An 18,166-nucleotide genomic window follows, 5' to 3' on the forward strand; every position below is an offset into this window, starting at 1 on the left:
CATGAGGCCAAGGTAGGGTGACCAGATGAGGTGCCTACAAAACCACGACAAATCCTGGAAATCGTTGCCAAAAACTGGGACATTCATTAATACTAACCCGGACAAAACCAAGACATTTTCAAAACTCTCATCTGGTGGGCAATGTAAAATTGTAAACTGGTCCTTTATTACGAAAATGTTATCGCACTACTTTTCCACACCGAGGCGCAAAAAACGGGTAAAACATCGGGATGGGGGCCATGGTTGTCGGACGCCCCGTATATACGTGATTGAAGGGCGTATATCAAGAAGTGTGAGATGCGCAACATTATATACTCATATATTATCGGGGGAGAGGGGAATTCAATCATCATACGTACTTTCAACGCCAACACTCAGAACATTGGTAGTAGTCTTTGCGGAATTATGAAGTACTATCTATAGTATACAATAACCGGCGCTGCCCGGGTTTTCTTCGATTAATGGAAGGATTGAAAAATTGACAAACCATTATAAAAGAATAAACTATTATGCACATACCGACAGCGTTAGAGAAGTGACAAACTATTGAAAGGCATATACATGCCTGAAACACATTCTTACGGCCGTATTCACCGACAGAGTTTAAACTACAATCGCCGGTGAAAGGATTCAAGATCGCTAATCCTTTATCCTACGATTGTAGTTTAAACTCTGTCGGTGAATACGGCCGTTAGTGAACCACGATAACCAAAGTAAACATTCTAAAAGTCATTGTTGAGGTTCCGAAACCATTGTCGCCCATTTATGGCATTTTCCGAGGTCTGACGAACTTTTACAAATACAAAGACAACGCCACAACAGGCAAATTGCCCAACATGGTGGCTGACTTAAGAACATCATGGATCCCCGAGTCATTTTTTGGAGGCCCTACCTACTACTGCTACACCACACATGCACAAGCCCCCCGCGGAACCCCCAACGAATCGGTACATGCGGGAATGTGCGTGTACGTGTAGTGAAACCTGACGTGAAGTTTTTTCTGTGTTTCTCTGTAATGCTTGTTATGTGTAGTGCTGCCATCTGCCACCAGTTTTTCAAACTATGAGTGAAGTGTTATGATTGAATGATTTATCGTTGTAGGACTGTTGCTCTCTGTGGCGAGATTTTTTAACGGGGAGATCGGCTCGCATTTGCGCCTTGAAGTTGGGAACCACAGAAAACCAACTTCAGCCGACATTTAAAGTATCTCATCGTTCAATTCGGGTCCCGTTTGGTATATATGCAACATTTTTCTACGATCGATCTAAAATTGTAGTATAGAAAACACACACACAATTTTTTTATTTATATACTTTAGATGTGAGCAGGACACCAAACTCCAACCTCGCGTATACATTATTATAAAACCTCGTTGTATTCCAACAAAATTAATACAGTGAAACCTGTCTAAGACGGACACTGTATGAGACGGAAACCTGTCTTAAACGGAATAAATATAGTCTGGTCAATGATTAGTGATTTGATTTTCACCTTTATAAAACTGAAATTTGTCTAAAACGGAATATTATTTCAGTCTCTTGACGTTCCGTTCCGTACAGGATTCACTATATTAGCATTGTCCCCACACAGAACGCTATGCATTTACGTTTACCAATGTTATTTCCTTCTAAGAGCAGGTACAGTATACTTTGTTATTTCAGAAACCTTTTCATTTGGAATCAAGTTCATGGCCGCTGTGGTGGTCGAGTGGTTATAGTGCCGGACTCGTGATGCGAGGATCCGGGTTCGAACCCCACAGTGGTGGTCGGCTGAAGTTGGTTTTCTGTGGTTCCCAACTTCAAGGCGCAAATGCGAGCCGATCTCCCCGTTAAAAAGTCTCGCCACAGAGAGCAACAGTCCTACAACGGTAAATCATTCAACCATAACACTTCACTCATAGTTAGAAAAACTGGTGGCAGATGGCAGCACTACACATAACAAGCATTACACAGAAACAAACTTTACGGCAGGTTGCACTACACGTACACGCACATTCCCGCATGTACCGATTCGTTGGGGGTTCGTTGGGGGGTTCCGCGGGGGGGGGGGGGTAGCAGTAGTAGGTAGGGCCTCCAAAAATGGCTCGGGGATCCATGATGCTCTTAAGTCAGCCACCTCGTTGGGCAATTTGCCTGTTGTGGCGTTGTATTTGTATGTAACTTTACTGTCATGCGATTCTTACGCGAAATATTGCACAATCAAGGGAAATACTTTTTCAGCACACAGTGATTACTGGTATCGGTAGAAATACCATAATCGTGAGCACCTACAAGATCATCACAGATTTTCTTGGTCGTTTCAGGTGCTAATACTGATTAGACTATTTTATTGCTGTTTCAGTTCTTTCTAATGTTATTTTTTCTGCTGTCTGCGAATTATTGAAGCGTATGGAGTTCAGTATTGTTGAAAAATTCAATGACCTGAATGACATATGACTTATAGTATGATAGAAGAGCGCTAGTTCAGCGTCTTTTCCACCCCAAATCGCTCATGTAAACGGGGCTACAATAGTTCAAAAGGGGGTTCGGCGTCCTTTGGTTACATAAAATATTAGCATGGCAAAAATAAATTCCTAGCGTAATATCTAACGTAGCTAAAAACTTAAATTGGGAAAAATATTGAAAATAATTCTATTTCATTCCAAAAGCAAAGACCGGGACAAACAGGCGTCCCGAAAGCCTTTTTATTGGAAAGGGCGAAAAATAGCGAAAGACACCGGAACAACTGGCCGTCCAAGGCCAGGTAGCGCGTGCGACTCGACACTGAACAGCACGTTCTTTTGTAGCCGAAAGGACAGCGCAAATCAAGTGAAGCTCTGGCTGCTTGTGCGAGTGGACGCGGGACACGACTGCTGAGACCCACAGTTTCTCGCGTCCCACGTGGGCGATTCTTCGTACATTTGGCAAGCGTTTTTGAGCAATTTTTTTTCAAAAATAATCAGTCATAAGATAGAGATCACATTCTCCTGTTCTCGTTGTAAATATTGTTTGCCGCTGTGGTGGTCGAGTGGTTATAGTGACGGACTCGTGATGCGAGGATCCGGGTTCGAACCCCACAGTGGTGGTCGGCTGAAGTTGGTTTTCTGTGGTTCCCAACTTCAAGGCGAAAATGCGAGCCGATCTCCCCGTTAAAAAGTCTCGCCACAGAGAGCAACAGTCCTACAACGATAAATCATTCAATCATAACACTTCACTCATAGTTAGAAAAACTGGTGGCAGATGGCAGCACTACACATAACAAGCATTACTGAGAAACAAAAAACTTCACGTCAGGTTTCACTACACGTACACGCACATTTCCCGCATGTTTGACGATTCGTTGGGGGGTTCCGGGGGAAGGGGGGTGTGGGCGGGGCACATGTGTGGTGTAGTAGTAGTAGGTAGGGCCTCCAAAAAATGGCTCGGGGATCCATGATGTTCTTAAGTCAGCCACCTCGTTGGGCAATTTGCCTGTTGTGGCGTTGTATTTGTATCAACATTATTCACATCAATTATACAATTTTTTTTATCAATTAATTCCTTGATTATTTCCGGAATTATTTTCATGAGTTACAATTAGAATTATCTTCAGTTTTTTTCCTCAGCTTTGACTAAGGTTGCTCAATCTTCTGGGAAAGTGCGAGCTACTTCATTGATATGAAAACGTATCGCGGGCCACTTGAGTGATCTGGAACTGTGTCGTGGTTCACTTAAGTGATCTGGATCTATGCCACGGGAAACTTGAGTGATCTGCAACTGGGCTTCGGGCCACTTGGATGATCTGGAAAGGTTCCTTGATGAGGAACCTCACTACGGGCCTCTTAAGTTGTCTGGAACTGTGTCGCGAGTCACTCGAGTAATCTGAGAAATGTTCCGCTTGATTCATGTCTGTAAAATTATGTTTGAGGTCATAGGATACATGTGATGACTCGATGGGCCACACTTTGGCCGCTTGCCATGTTGAGCATGTATGCCTTTGACTGAATTATTTCATATTATAAGCTGCATTTTCATCGCGATATAACGTCTCTTTAGCAATTCCGTGATCGTTTCTAAATTTTTAACTGTCATCAATTCTGAATTTTGATTAATTTTTATCAAAAACTTTTATCCGTGCGGATGAATTATTTTAGTTGATTCGGGATTTACATTTTTTCCGCCATTAATTTTTTTAGTTATAGAATATTTTACAGTACTTTATGAGAGGGTGGGGCCTGATTTCATATATTTTGGAAGGAAAAAGTCGGCATCAAAAAACTATAGAGAATACAGAAATGTTGAAAAACAACACAATATTTAATAAAGAAATCATCAAAAATTTCAGCATTTGTAGACATAATTACAATAATCATTTATTCACCTAAACAATTTTGTGTAGGTACTCGCAATGATGGCCTGTGGAGAGTCTACTAAGAGCTCTAATAATTATTAGGGATATGTAATTTTCGTATTTACGGAATAGATGCGACGAGTGCGAAAATTTTCCATTTTTGATGAGTAAATGCGAAAATTTTGTTTTTACTTCTCTGTGAAATGTTGATAATTTACACTTTTTTGAAGCGGCAATAGATGGTTTATGCAGCATTTAAGTTCTAGAAGTTTCAACCAATGAACGCCAGGGTCTCTGCCACCGGACTTATCCCGTTGCCGAGATCTCTTCCAGCCCAGCTTCGTGGCAGAGTTTGGTACAAAGTGAGTGTGTACACCTAACAGTCTGAGTGTGTATTCCCCTAACGAACTCGAGGCGACCACCGATAGACAGCGCCTTCACTTTCAACCCATCTCACTAATGGCAGTAAATTGCAATATAGCGATATGGTCAGAGTTGGTGTTTGGTGAAGTAGTAGTAGTCTGAGTGTGTAGCTAGCGTTGTGTATGATATTTCAGTGCTGCCATCTATACTTCGAATTGTGAGCGAAGTGTAATGATTGAATATTTGTAACGTTGTAGGCCTGTTGCTCTCTGTGGCGAGACTTTTTAACGGGGAGATCGGCCTTGAAGTTGGGAAACACAGAAAACCAACCACCACTGGGGTTCGAACCCGGATCCTCGCATCGGGAGTCCGTCACTGTAACCACTCGACCACCACAGCGTAGAAGTTTCAACCAAGTACACTACTTAAACATTTGGCCTCGTAATTAAACTTAAAAGAAAAATGTGTCGTTAGTTTAGTTCGTTTTTTCGAATGAATGCAAAAATTTTTGATTTGAATTTTTTTTTGCGAAAGAATGTAAAATTTATGATTTGAGAAATAATTTTGCGGATGAATGAAAAATTTATTTTTTTATTCAATTTTTTCTTTTTGCGAGATGTTGCAAAATGTTTTATTTGAATTCTTTTTATTTCTTATTTACCTTATCTTTTATTTCTTTTTTATTTCATTTTTTTTGCGAATGAATACAAAATTTTTCATTAAAAAAAATATTGTATGCAGATGAATGCAAACATTTTTATTTGAAAAATATTTTTCGCAAAATAAAATGCAAAATATTTTATTTGAAAATTGTTTTTTCGGATAAATGTAAAATTTATGATGAGATATAATTTTGCAGATGAGTGCAAAATTTGTGATTTGGGAAATAATTTTGTAAATAAATGTAAAATTTTTGCGGATAAATGCAAAATTATAATTTCATTTTTTTTTCGCAAATGAATGCAAAATTTTTGTTTAGAGAAATAATTTAGCAGGTGATTTAGCAGCAAAATTTTTGATTTCAGGAATATTTTTGTGGATAGGAATGGAAAATTTTTATTTCAATTTTTTCTTGCGCGAGTGAATGCAAAACTCTTAGCTTGAAATTTTTTCCCCATTTTTGCGAATAATTACGAAATTTCCAATTTGGAAATTAGTTTTTTAAGGCATTTGGGTTTTTTTATTTGCAAAATTTACTTATCTCTAGTGTGATTATACAGTTATATAGGATATTGCATTATGATTCTTGTCGTACGCTATCCAATAATACAGTTTGTCGAACGAAAAATGTTCATATATAATAAAATCATACGTGTACATTGCTTTTAATGTTCTTCTTGCTACTGATTTAGAGTGTTTAGACGTATGGACGACAACAACAGCGGTGATTTATCGTTCGAGGAGTTCAGGAAAGGCATTCGCGACACCGGGTTCAATGTTTCTGACGAAGAAGCTGAAGAACTTTTCAAGAGATTTGACAAGGATGAATCCGGTACATTGCATTACAACGAGTTTCTACGAGCCGTACGAGTGAGTAACAATTTCCAACCGAAACAGTGGACGAAATTAAATCCGATTCATTAACAAGGATAAGAAAAAGTGTAAAAGGTAGAAATAGTCCATGACACATTAAAAAAAAATTCATTAAAAAAAATTAACCAATTGACATTAAGAGTGGTTTGCACGAAACTACCGATGACATAGAGAGGGGGTGCACAACTTTATTTAGTCCGCGGGCCAGATATGAGCTACTTCAGCCAGTCGCGGGCCAGAAACTTTCATAAAGAGGGACCGTATGACCCATATTTTACGGGACGTTCCCGTAATATTTTACGTCTCCCAACTCTTTCATAAAATATCCCGTCTTTTCTCTTATTTCCTTTGGAACGGAACAATTCGAATTTTTGAAATCAAGAATTAAGATTATTTTCATAACTTATAAATTATATTATGGCCAGCTGTTACCCGCAGCTTCGCTCGCGTAGATGTGGTAATCTTCTTTACCGCATCTACGTTAATACTTTTTAGTTATTCTTTACGTCGTGAAGTAAAACTACTGACCAAATTTCAACTTCATCGGTTTCGGTGGTCATGTGTGTCTCCCGTTTCTCTTATACCCCTGCGTCAGGAAAGTTTTAGCAGTGCCGTCTTAAGAGCATCATGGGCCCACGGGCCAAGTTATTTTTCTGAGGACCTACCTGATCAATTCTCGGAAATTTAAACCGGTTCTCGTTTTAGTGAGGCCCCTCTTTTCTTGAGGCCCCTGGGCCATGCCCGGGTAGGCCCAGGCGTTAAGACGGCACTGCTGACAAGAACGAACCGGGTATCGAACTCGCGACACCTCTAAACATAAACCTAAAAAAAAGCGACCTGGGCTACCGCACTCGTATATATTCATCTGTGAAATATATACTTTTTTAGTGAATTACACATTTTTATTTATTGAGACGTGCAGTAGTTCTCCAATACTCCTGCTGCTGGCGATTTTTCTGCTATTTTAGCGATAGTTTGCAACTTAACTGGCATTTGACAATGTTATTTGGCTGTAAATGGCAACTTTACTTCCCTTTGACAATTTTTTCCGCTGTAATTGGCAGCTTTACTTTTCTTGATAACTTTTTGTGGCAATATCCCGCATTTTTATGAAGGAAATATGGTAAGAACAAGTATTTATCATGTTGCGTGTGTTAATAATTTTCTACCGAAACACTATTCGGGGCCGCATAGAACACCTTGGGCCACATTCAGCCCGCTGGCTGGAGGTTCTGCACCCCTGCGCGTAGATTAAGATAAAATACATTTTACCCGCATTTATATGCAGGGGCATAGGACAGAATGTATGGTACGGGGTGGGAAAAAGTTCGTAGAAACTTTAGATCACAGGAATTTTTTTAAGACAGAAAAAAAAACAAACTAAGAAGCAGCCGATAGAGGTGGCGCTGACGTACACAAGTCAAAGAGAAGATACGCAAATAACGAACAGAATGCCTCCAAATCGTTTATTACAGCAGTATGTGTTCCACAGGACCACCACCACCACACAGGGGATAACACATTGCAGACGAGTCACAAATCCAGCAACGGCAGAGTGCAGCAAGTCCACATACACGGTTTACAACGGTGAACTGATTGTTGTGGATTAGGAGCACCAGTTCTTATAACCGTCTCATTTGCATATTTCCACCTAAGTCGTTTGTACCAGCGCCACCTATCGGCTGTTTTTGAGGGGGGTTTTCCTGTCAAAAAAATTCCCGTGACCAAGCGATGCTAACCCTGCAAACCGTTTTTTATTTCGGTTATTTTTCCGGTTTTTAGAATTTTTAAAGTTTCTACTGACTTTTTGCCCACCCTGTATTTTGCTGGCAAATATTTGATCCAAGAGGTATACTTCCAATTAAAAAAACAGTATCCAAATAACGTGTAGAACTCCGATACGTGTTTCATATTGAAAGGGGTTGTATAGTAATCAAAATAAAAATGTTAACTATTTATACGGACATTGTGTTCTCAATAACCCAAATTGAAAGTTGTTGCCCTGTCTCTCCTGATGCCAAAAAAAAGAAAAGAAATTTCTTTCTTTCCCTCGTGACTTGCGTCTCCCACAGGCCTTCTTCCAACTCTTTTCTGAACCTTACAGTAACAGTTGCTTTATGTTTTATAAAATGATAACAATAAAATAACAGTTGTCATTCTTAATAATAACCATTCTTGCTGAAATTGTATGTTTATGTGTGTGTATTCCAGCCAAGGATGCCGCCAGCTCGCCTCGCGATAGTCGAGAAGGCCTTCGAAAAAGTCGACAAGACTGGCGACGGAGCGATAACTTACGATGATCTGAAAGGCATCTACTCAGTGAAAATGCATCCGGACTATCTGAACGGACAACTGACGGAAAAACAGCTGCTGAAAAAGTTCCTGATGAATTTCGAAGAAGGTGGCGTTGCTGATGGGACGGTACGTGATCATGTCACACAAATGACAGAAATTTACAATGTTTCGTAAAGTATTAACAACACAGTAGCCGAATATAAACAACACGATAAATGCCTAGGCTAAACATATTCCCTTCATGAAAATAGGGAAAATTGGGATCATATATACGGTATATCGCCATTCATCACAAAAAAAAAAATTGTCAAAGGAAAACATAGATGCCAATTACAGACAAAAAAAAAATCACACTCACGTAAAGACCAAATAAAATTGTCAAAGGCAAATAAAATTGCCAATTTCAGCGAAAAAAATGTAATAGGCCAGTAAAAGTGTGAATTTCAGCCAAACATATTGTGAAAATCGAGTTAAGTTGCCAATTGCAGCTAAAAAAATTTTAAAAATCATTAATTTATTAGTTATGAAAATAATCTTAGTTCTTTGTTTCAAGAACTCGAGTAAGTCTCTTTGAAAGTAAAGGAAAATACGGGACGTTTTATGAAAAGATCGGGATGAGACCAAAATATTACGAAACAACTCGTAAAATACGGGTCCCATGGTCGCCCTATATCCACAATTTTCTGACCCGCGGGCTGAAAAGGTTGTAGACCCCCTGATTTAAGAGCCATTGCGATGGCGCAGCATTTTTCGTGTCAAAAGACTTGGTCTGATTGCATAAAAGACAAGTTGTTCTTAGAAATGTTTCATTTACGAAGCTAATGGCGTCTGAGCCGTGGGTGCTGGAGCACCCACAGAATTGAATTCAGAAATCAAAATTTCCTAAATAATACTCAAGACAAGCACCCGCAAGTTTGAAACATTTCCGACGCATCCTGTTCGAAGCTCCAATGCAAGGATGTTCAACCTTTAGGAGAGATCCATTTAATTAAATGAACTGGAATCTCGCCGCAGTGTGATTGGTAAATGTGCCTCGGGTCACTTAAGTCAAGTGCTCCATCACTGTGCCACAGGCCCACTTGAGTGAGCTGTGAATGTCGCTTAAGGATCTGGGAATGCTCGCGAGTCACTTCAGTAATGTAGAACTGCAACGCGGGTCAATAAAGGATTTGGCTTGGTGAGCCCTCTGCCGTGGCCAGGCCAGGTCCTGGACAACGTCTTTCCACTTAGGCTTGTTGGCTCGGGTGAGCAGTAGTTAAGAACCACTGGCTCAGTTAAAACAGTCGGTAGGAAGCAAAAAATATAGCATTTAATTTGTGTGAATGGTTAAGTCTGTTAGAGAAACAGGATGGATTAGTTAAAATTAGGGCTGGGAATCGATTAAAATTTTTAACTGGTTAGTCAAAACATTTTTAATCGACCGATTAATCGAGTTTTCATAGAATTTTTTTGTCGAAACTATATAATATTAATTGTGATGCTATAAAAGCATTTTTTCTTCATTTCATGCGCCTGTTCCCCAGATGTAAACAAATGTTAGAATACGTAAATTAAGAAATTAATTAAGTGCCCACTTGAAACAATTTAAAATGCTTAACATATTTTGTCAAATTCTGGAGATCCTTCCCTTGGATCTTTAGTTGTGATTTTTTTTTTAAATCGATTATTTTAGATCAATCACTGATTCCGCGCGCGAAACTACTTTCCATTATACTTTGGCTTGTTTTACTACATAGATACCCCCTCTCTTAAATGGTATATGTGAGGAGAGGAGCTAATGCTGCTAATAATAGGGAAAACTACTGTTCATAGTGGAGACGATAAATTTTAGTCTTTGAACTCAATTTGAAGCTGGTCACCAGCTTTCGTTGAGTCGAATTGCGTTTCTCCCTGCCAAAAAGTGTAATAAAAATATTGATTCAAACATTTTTAAATATTGTCACTTATCCAGAATACTATTTGTAGGTATATAGTTTAAGACTTCCATTCTCGGTTTCGTTGAACAAATCAAATTTCAAACTTTTAATCAGATTTTAATCGAATCGATTAACTCAACAAAAATTTTAACTGCGATTAACAATTGATCGATTAACCGACTCGATTAATTGGACCAGCCCTAATTAAAACATCAGAAGTATCAAAGACCGTAGAGTAACTAAGTTATAAACTAATCTTATTTCGTATCGTTAAAAGATATTTAAAAACGATAAGTAGTGTTTACTTATCAATAGGGCTTAGATTTTCATGACCTAAAGTTGGAACTTCGTTACTGATCGGTTACGAAACCCGAACCCCTCACGTTTAGAGGACGTGTAATAAAATAATCACCGTAATAACAACCTGTACACGATGCGTTAGACTTATATTTTTTTAATATATTCAAATTTTATCTCATAATATCCATCAACTGTTACAAGAACTCACATTTATGTGCAAATTAATGAATGTAAATATATATAGTTTAAATACATTATTTAATCCTTATATTACACTTATGTTATCAGTTCTGTATATTGTATACAATTTGAGTTAAATATGCATAATTCATAATAGTTTTCTATACGTCTCCTAGATGGCGCTAAATCAAAAAATATTTTATGATATCCATAGCCGATCAGTAGAGCGTATGAACATTTTATTTGAAATGGCTATCCGGGGTCCCACGGACCCATTTTTGGTAACCAAAAAAAAAAAAAAACCTATACAGTTAAACTTTTCTATCTCAAAACTGATGGGACCGAAAAAAAAAAATTGCAATAGAGAGTTTTCGAGAAATAGTTTTTGCGTAAAAAAAGGCAAAACACGCTAAAAATGGCGAGAATTTCGATTGACAAAAACTATAAAGAGTACTGATTTTCTACTACATACCAATTAAATTTTTTCAAGTTATAAAACAGGGTTCATACAGTTCTTGAAAGTCCTTGAAAAAATAATAATAATGTTCAAGTGCTTATAAGTGCTCGAAAAAAAAAAATTGTGTGAATTTCTTCCATCAATTTTTGCCTCCCTCCCCGCAACTATCCCTCCCCACCAAACCATATTCCGCTGGGGCGAAAATGAGTAGAGCAAAAACGATGAGTTACGAGACAATATGTGTGTGCAAAACTGGACACATGGTCACGCATACCTGAGGTATTTCTGTGCTTAAAAAGGTATTGCCTACAGGGCCGTATTTATGTTTTTGCCGCCTGTGGGCTATACAAATTTTGCCTCCCCTCCCATTTCAGTGTAAGCTTTTTTAATCTCCCCCCCCCCCCATGCCATTACTAATAAATTATAAACAAACAAAAGACAAAAAGAGGTACTGCATATTGTTGCGCCTAAATTTTTTAGTCCTGTATTCGTATCCTATTCCGATTCGTAATGATTGACATATAACGGGAGTGCTCAACCTCCGGCCGTAAGCCAAATGTGGCCCGCCAAGGGGGTTCCTGAAGAAAGTTATCAATGCACACAACGCGATAGCTAGACCAGTTTCTTGCTTACGAGTGGAAAACCATATCGCCGCCCATCTGGCCCGCGAACTTGAAAGGTTTGTGCACCCCTGCTATATAACAACGAGGGCCATGACCTCCGTAGAGCCCTAGAAGAGCTAACATAGAGGGTTTTGAGGGTATTAAATGGAGAAATGTCGCGGAAGTTTTATTTGTACAATTGTAAGTAGCTCTGCCGAAAATTTGATCATAAATTATTTTTTACTATACTTTTCGTCATTAACTTCAAGTTCATTCTCTCAGCATGTATCGGTATTAAAATATGCATATGTAAATATTAAGTAGCCAAGGGAGAGGGACCTGTAGTCTCTTCCCCTCCCCACTTCCCTCACGTTTACCAAAATACTGATGTACTCGTGCATGGAATAACATGATTATTAAGAGTTTACTGTAGCTGACTGACAGTTATTTTCCGGATATTATGATGAGGTGAACTCGGAAAGAAAAGTCATCACGTCTCCGCCGGGGCTCGAACACGGGGCCCTCTTGCATACCGAGCAAGCATGCTACTATCTACACCACGGCATGCAAGAGGGCTTGGGTCTCTTATCCGCGAGCTCCACCGGCTCCCCAGAGCTGTTTAACAAAGAATATTTTCGAAAAAAACTATGTCAGGGTCCGCGGCGCACAGTTTGAGAACCCCTGCTATAGATAAGTCCTCTATAGACCGCTCCCCCCCCCCCATCCGACTTTATTTGCATCGACTGAACTGTTTTGTGTCCACTCAGAGGCACAAGAATTTCATTCCGAAGAAATTTAAGTAGTTACCACCCAAAGAGAGAGCATTTAAATTAATAGAAATCGATTAAAATAGCATATAAAAGGGGTTTTTTTCAACATATTTTAATTTTTTTGCTAAAATATTTTTTTTTCTTCTAATTTTTGGTCAGCTTGGATGGGGGGCAGCATGAGCCTTTCCCCGGGGTTGCCATTGACTGATTAACGTCTCTGGACTTCAGAGATACCACGATGTAGAAGATGAAAGCTCACTGCTCGGTATTTCGCACCAACTAGCAGCGCAATGTACCTATACCACTCCATTAATTAATGCTCGAAACTGTGTGAAAACACAAGCTAAAAATATAGTGTGTTCAGTCTGTATACATGTGAAAAATGATACCCGTGCAAACAATACATAACTTCACTACAGCAGTGTCAGCTAGTGGTGGTCAGACTCACTACGTATGTATATTCTCGAAGGGCAATACCGATCAGGAATGCACCCGGGATCGACCTTTGGAAGGGGCGCAAAATGCTCAGGAAAGCCGTCTTCAACACGTTGCTCGCGAGCATCATTATGCTCCCTGAATCATCAAGAGTGCTCAACGCTTATGGCGGATTTAGTGCTCGCGAACACTTGATCAACTCTTCAGTTAAATACCCTGTAGAAATTGCTTTCAGGAATTACGATTAAATGCAGATTTCAAAAGATACGTATGTAAATGTTGCCGTAAGGAATACATGCTCAATTCACGGCTCGCGGATCTAATGTGGCCCGAGAACTCAAACCCTAATTTTCTGAAAATGAACTGAGTGACACATTTACAAGATCACTTAAGTGGCTCGCGACACAAAGTCAAACCAATGAAGTGGCTCGCGCTCTCCTAAATGTTGAGCACCCTTGCTGTCATGAGAAAATGAAGTGTGTAGGACGACACAGAAAACAAAATCATGTTAGTGGAATGCAAACAACCAAGAAATCGTGTACAAGTGTGATCAAACAAGCAAACAAAGAAAATGTATGTGCAAAGGTGATTTAAAAAAATAGCGTGAGAAGAGATGTTACTGTGTAAAAAAAATCATGTATATATATGTGTCGAGGGGGGGGGGAAGAAAAAATTAGATGGTATGAGTATCATGATAGCATGTCAAAACTTCAGCGCAGACATAAATGCAATTCGCTAGCAAAACTTTACATTTATTTCAAGGATCAAGGTTATCAGGAAGAAATGAAGTGGTGAAAGTAATAGAATGCAAAATGCGAAGTACGTAGTATGCAAAATTACAGAATTGTTTGTGTATGTGTTTCTATGTCTTGTGCGGCCAAAGAAATATGTGTAGGTGGGTGGCCTCAGTGCCGTCTTAACGCATGGGCCCACTCGGGCACGGACTGGGGGCCTCAAGAGAAGAGAGGACACACAAAAATTAGATTTGGTTGAAATTTTCTAGAATTTACCTGGTAGGGCCTCAGAAAAACCACTTGGCCCCGGGGCCCATGATGCTCTTAAGACGGCCCTGGGTGGCCTAAAATGTCTGGTATGAAGACAAAAAAAAATATATGGAAAATCAAGTTTCGAGGCTAGTCAGTGGTAGCCTTGGAATGAAAACAAAAAGCAAAATCAAAATTTTTGGACACAGAGAAAACAAATGTGAAGAGCAATGTGAAGTTTGATGCATATATATCAGCACCAAGAGAATACTATCCCTCAAACCAAATTATACCAGATTCATTGAGAGACTGGTTATTTGTGGAGATGAAGATTACAAGGAAGAAAATTCACCACTGCCGCCACGGGGACTCGAACCCCGGTCTCTCGCTTGTACTCTTCATCTCCACAAATAACCAGTCTCTCAATGAATCTTGTATCGACAAGTGAAGAGGACATTTCTATATGCAAATTATACCATCATAAAATAAGTATCTTTTCCATTTCAAAAAATTATCTCAACATTTTGAAATTGTTTTGAGTAAGGTTGCATCTATAGTACTAGGGGTCAAATTTGCTTCCTACTCAAACTCCATATCAAAAAAAAAAACCATTTGTATATATAATCTCAAAATATACATATATTCTATGCCTTCCAAAATACTTGTTTGACATGAAATTCATTGTACTGATACTGTTACTTTACCCATTCAAAAAATATCATTTTAAATATGCCCTACCCCTGGAGTAGTGGGGTTAGCAATGATGTGACGGTAGTGGTAGTATCATGAATATATATATGCATTCGTTTGAATGATATTGGCATAGAATTACAAACAAATCGTTAAAACAGCCCTCGAGGTACTCAATGCCTTAATTAGAAAAATCCTCAATGAAATATGATGTACAATATATATATATATATGTATATATTAAGGTTAATAAAGGGTTATAAGGTTAATACAAACCTCAATATATATATATATATATATATATATATATATTAAGGTTATATATATTATTATATTATTAATATATATATATTAATAATACAACCCAAAGCATACATTGTTAAATGTATGCTTTGGGTTGAAGAAAATTAATTCCAAAATTAATGAAAGGGATAATTCCAGCATTAACGAAAGATAATACCGGAATTACTGAAAGATAATCCCACAATTACTGAAAGATAATCCCACAATTACTGAAAGATTATTCCAGAATTAATGAAAGAGATAATTTCAGCATTGACGAAAGTGATAATTCCAAAATTAATATGAAATAATATATATTTTTAATATATATACTTTCAATAGTAATATGTGATGAAAGATAATTCCATAATTAATGAAAGATAATTCCATAATTAATGAAAGATAATTATTTTTTTATGATTGTTAACAAAAATTTTGAATGTGATTTATTTTTTCTCGAATGCAGGTCACGAAAGAAGAATTCATCGATTATTACACCGGAGTAAGCGCGTCCATCGACGAGGACGCTTACTTCGATCTCATGATGAGAACGTCTTGGAAGCTTTGATTCCATCAAAAGACGCAAAAAATGGAAAGAACTGGTCATTTTCTATGATAGTGGTCATCATTAACCCCGCTGGAACTCTACTGTGTGAAATTTACATTATATATATGTGTGTTTCCTCTTCTCTCTTCCCTTTATTTTTATATATTGTTCTACCTGTATCTCGACTAAGCCGTGAAACTATTACACGTCAGTGCGAATTCAAAATAAATAGCCTCGAATTCAAAGTATTAAACAAAAATTAGTTTTTTTTTCCTATGATTGAATACAAAAAATAATTCTTTCAAAAAAAATTAATAACTGCCTTCGAGGACAAAAGTTTTATTTAGACCACCCCCTTTTAGACCACATTTTCTCTTTGCGGCTCCTTCATCTTAACAAGGGCCTTATGGCGTCCCCACATCCTGAAGCAGGGCCTCTAGCCAGGTATCTTTTGCAGTCCCTCGGTCGTTTTCCACTGGCTCCCGTGCCACGGAACTTCCTATAGTGAACTTATAGTGTGAAAAAAATAATAATAATGAGAATAGTCTTGGGCCCTCGGGCTAGAACCCTGTCAGAATTATTATTGTGGGGGGTGGCACGCGAGGGCCCAAACATTCACGAGTGAGACTCTAATCACTTATTAAACTGATATTTCTAAGTAAATTGTAGCATACAAAAAGAGGTCGATCTGAGCTAAATGCTTCCCCCTTCTTTTAGTGTGGGGCCTTTCGTTTGGAGGCGGGGAAGGATTCCACTTGACTATTACTATTGCTATAAGACAGCGGTTCTCAAACTTTTGTAACCCACGACTTTCTTGCCCGATTCATGTCTCATCGGCGTCTCCCCAGAATAGTTTAGTCATAGCTTCCAGATCCTGAAGAAGGGCCCCCTAGACTGGGATCTTTTACGGGCCCCCTCGATCAGACTTTCACGGGGTCACTTTATGATGAATTTATAGCGTGAAAAACAAAAAAATTATTAAAATCATCGTGGGCCCCAGGGCTGGAGCCTTGTCAGCCCACCCCATGTGTGGGCCATGAGTTTAGTACAGCGGTTCTCAACCGGTGCTCCGTGGAGCCCTTGTGGCTCCGCGACCGCTCGAAGAAAATTAAAAAAAAACAGTAAATTAAAAAAAAAATTATTATTATAAATATTTTTAAATAATGAAAATAAATCATTAATTTTGATGAACAATTAAGAAATAGGTCTACGGAGCTCCGCCATAGAATTATTTTTACTAAAAAGGGCTCCGTGCAAGGGCGTAGCCAGGGGGGGGGGACTTGGGGGTCTGGTCCCCCCCCCCCCCCCCGAAATGTGAGAAAATGACCGAAAAAAGGGAAAAAGATGGCCAAATCTATTGTTCTGTCACTTTGGTCCCCCCCCCGAACGAAATTTCTGGCTACGCCCCTGGCTCCGTGAGTCAAAAAAGGTTGAGAACCGCTGGTTTAGTAGATATTTCTCCTCATAAAGGAATCACTTCAAAGCATAAATAGCTACGCAAATCAATATATCTTCAGCTTGCCGCGTTGTCCATAGAAGGAGCACACTTTGAGAAACACTGCTATAAGCCTTTCTTTCTCCAGGGGTGGGTGGGGGGTGGGCTACATTTCTTTCATTTATTTCATCTATATTTTTTTCACAGTTCTCTGTGAACCGCTGCCCCACCCCTATCTTACTGTCATGGTCATGGAATGATGATCTCGTGCTCCGGCAGTGGCCTTTTCAATTAGAAATTCCTTGGAATATGGAATGGGCCATCAGGATGTCACGGTCACGGCCCTTTACATCTGACTTTCGATCAGGCCTCCCTCCAGAATTGCCCGGGGGACCAGAATTTATTCTATATTCTTTTTTTTTTTACCTGCTTGAATCTATGCATTCAGGCAAGGGTGCACGAATTCGGACCCGCGGGACGAATGCGGCCTGCCAAGGGGTTCGATTCAGCCCGCGAATGGCGTTCCGGTAAAAAACATCAATACACACAACACAAATATGCGTAGGTTGACCATATTCCCTTCATAGAAATACGGGAAATCGACATCCATATGGGATGGCACCCCGTTTCGGTAAAAAGTTGCCAAATGCAAGTAAAGTTGTCAGTTATCGCAAAAATATTTTTCAACTGTAAGCAAAGTTGTCAATTATCACAAAAACAATTCCAAATGCAAGCAGAGTTGTCAGTTATCGCCAAAATAATTGTTAAATGAAAATAAAGTTGCCAATTATCCCGGAGAGAAAAATTACCTAGTTTAGCCCTTTCAGACCCTGGTGCCACAAATCTGTGTGGGTTGCTTTTTCTCACTGTAGAATTTTTTCCTTGACCTCAGAAAGTTAAGCCATAAATTAAAGGACTGTGTAAGAGTTTTGGGTTCGAAATATGGTGAATGAACTTGTGAGAGCTTTTTCGTCAGAGGGCAGCACTTAAAGTTGAACTCTTTCAGAAGGTGTTTGAGATGGCTTGCAGGATAAAGTGCCTCCGGGGAAAGTGTGATTTATTACATGATT

The 18,166-nt window shown here is 38.9% G+C and overlaps 1 protein-coding gene across 1 annotated transcript in view; it reads left to right on the top strand.

The window, feature by feature from the left end:
• LOC149063593 (calcyphosin-like protein) overlaps positions 1–16,759 on the top strand; it is a 34,485-nt gene extending 17,726 nt beyond the window's left edge. Inside the window, exons 3-5 of the mRNA XM_089255818.1 lie at positions 6,024–6,201; positions 8,416–8,625; positions 15,581–16,759. Coding sequence (XP_089111944.1) covers positions 6,024–6,201; positions 8,416–8,625; positions 15,581–15,682 — 490 coding nt within the window. The 3' untranslated portion in view covers positions 15,683–16,759. The remainder of the gene's footprint in view (positions 1–6,023; positions 6,202–8,415; positions 8,626–15,580) is intronic.
• Positions 16,760–18,166: the final 1,407 nt, after the last annotated feature.

Source organism: Pholcus phalangioides, unplaced genomic scaffold, assembly GCF_987345545.1.
Source record: "Pholcus phalangioides strain wild (caught in Gottingen) unplaced genomic scaffold, Ppha-v1.0 ptg000172l_1, whole genome shotgun sequence".
NCBI classification, from domain to species: domain Eukaryota; kingdom Metazoa; phylum Arthropoda; class Arachnida; order Araneae; family Pholcidae; genus Pholcus; species Pholcus phalangioides.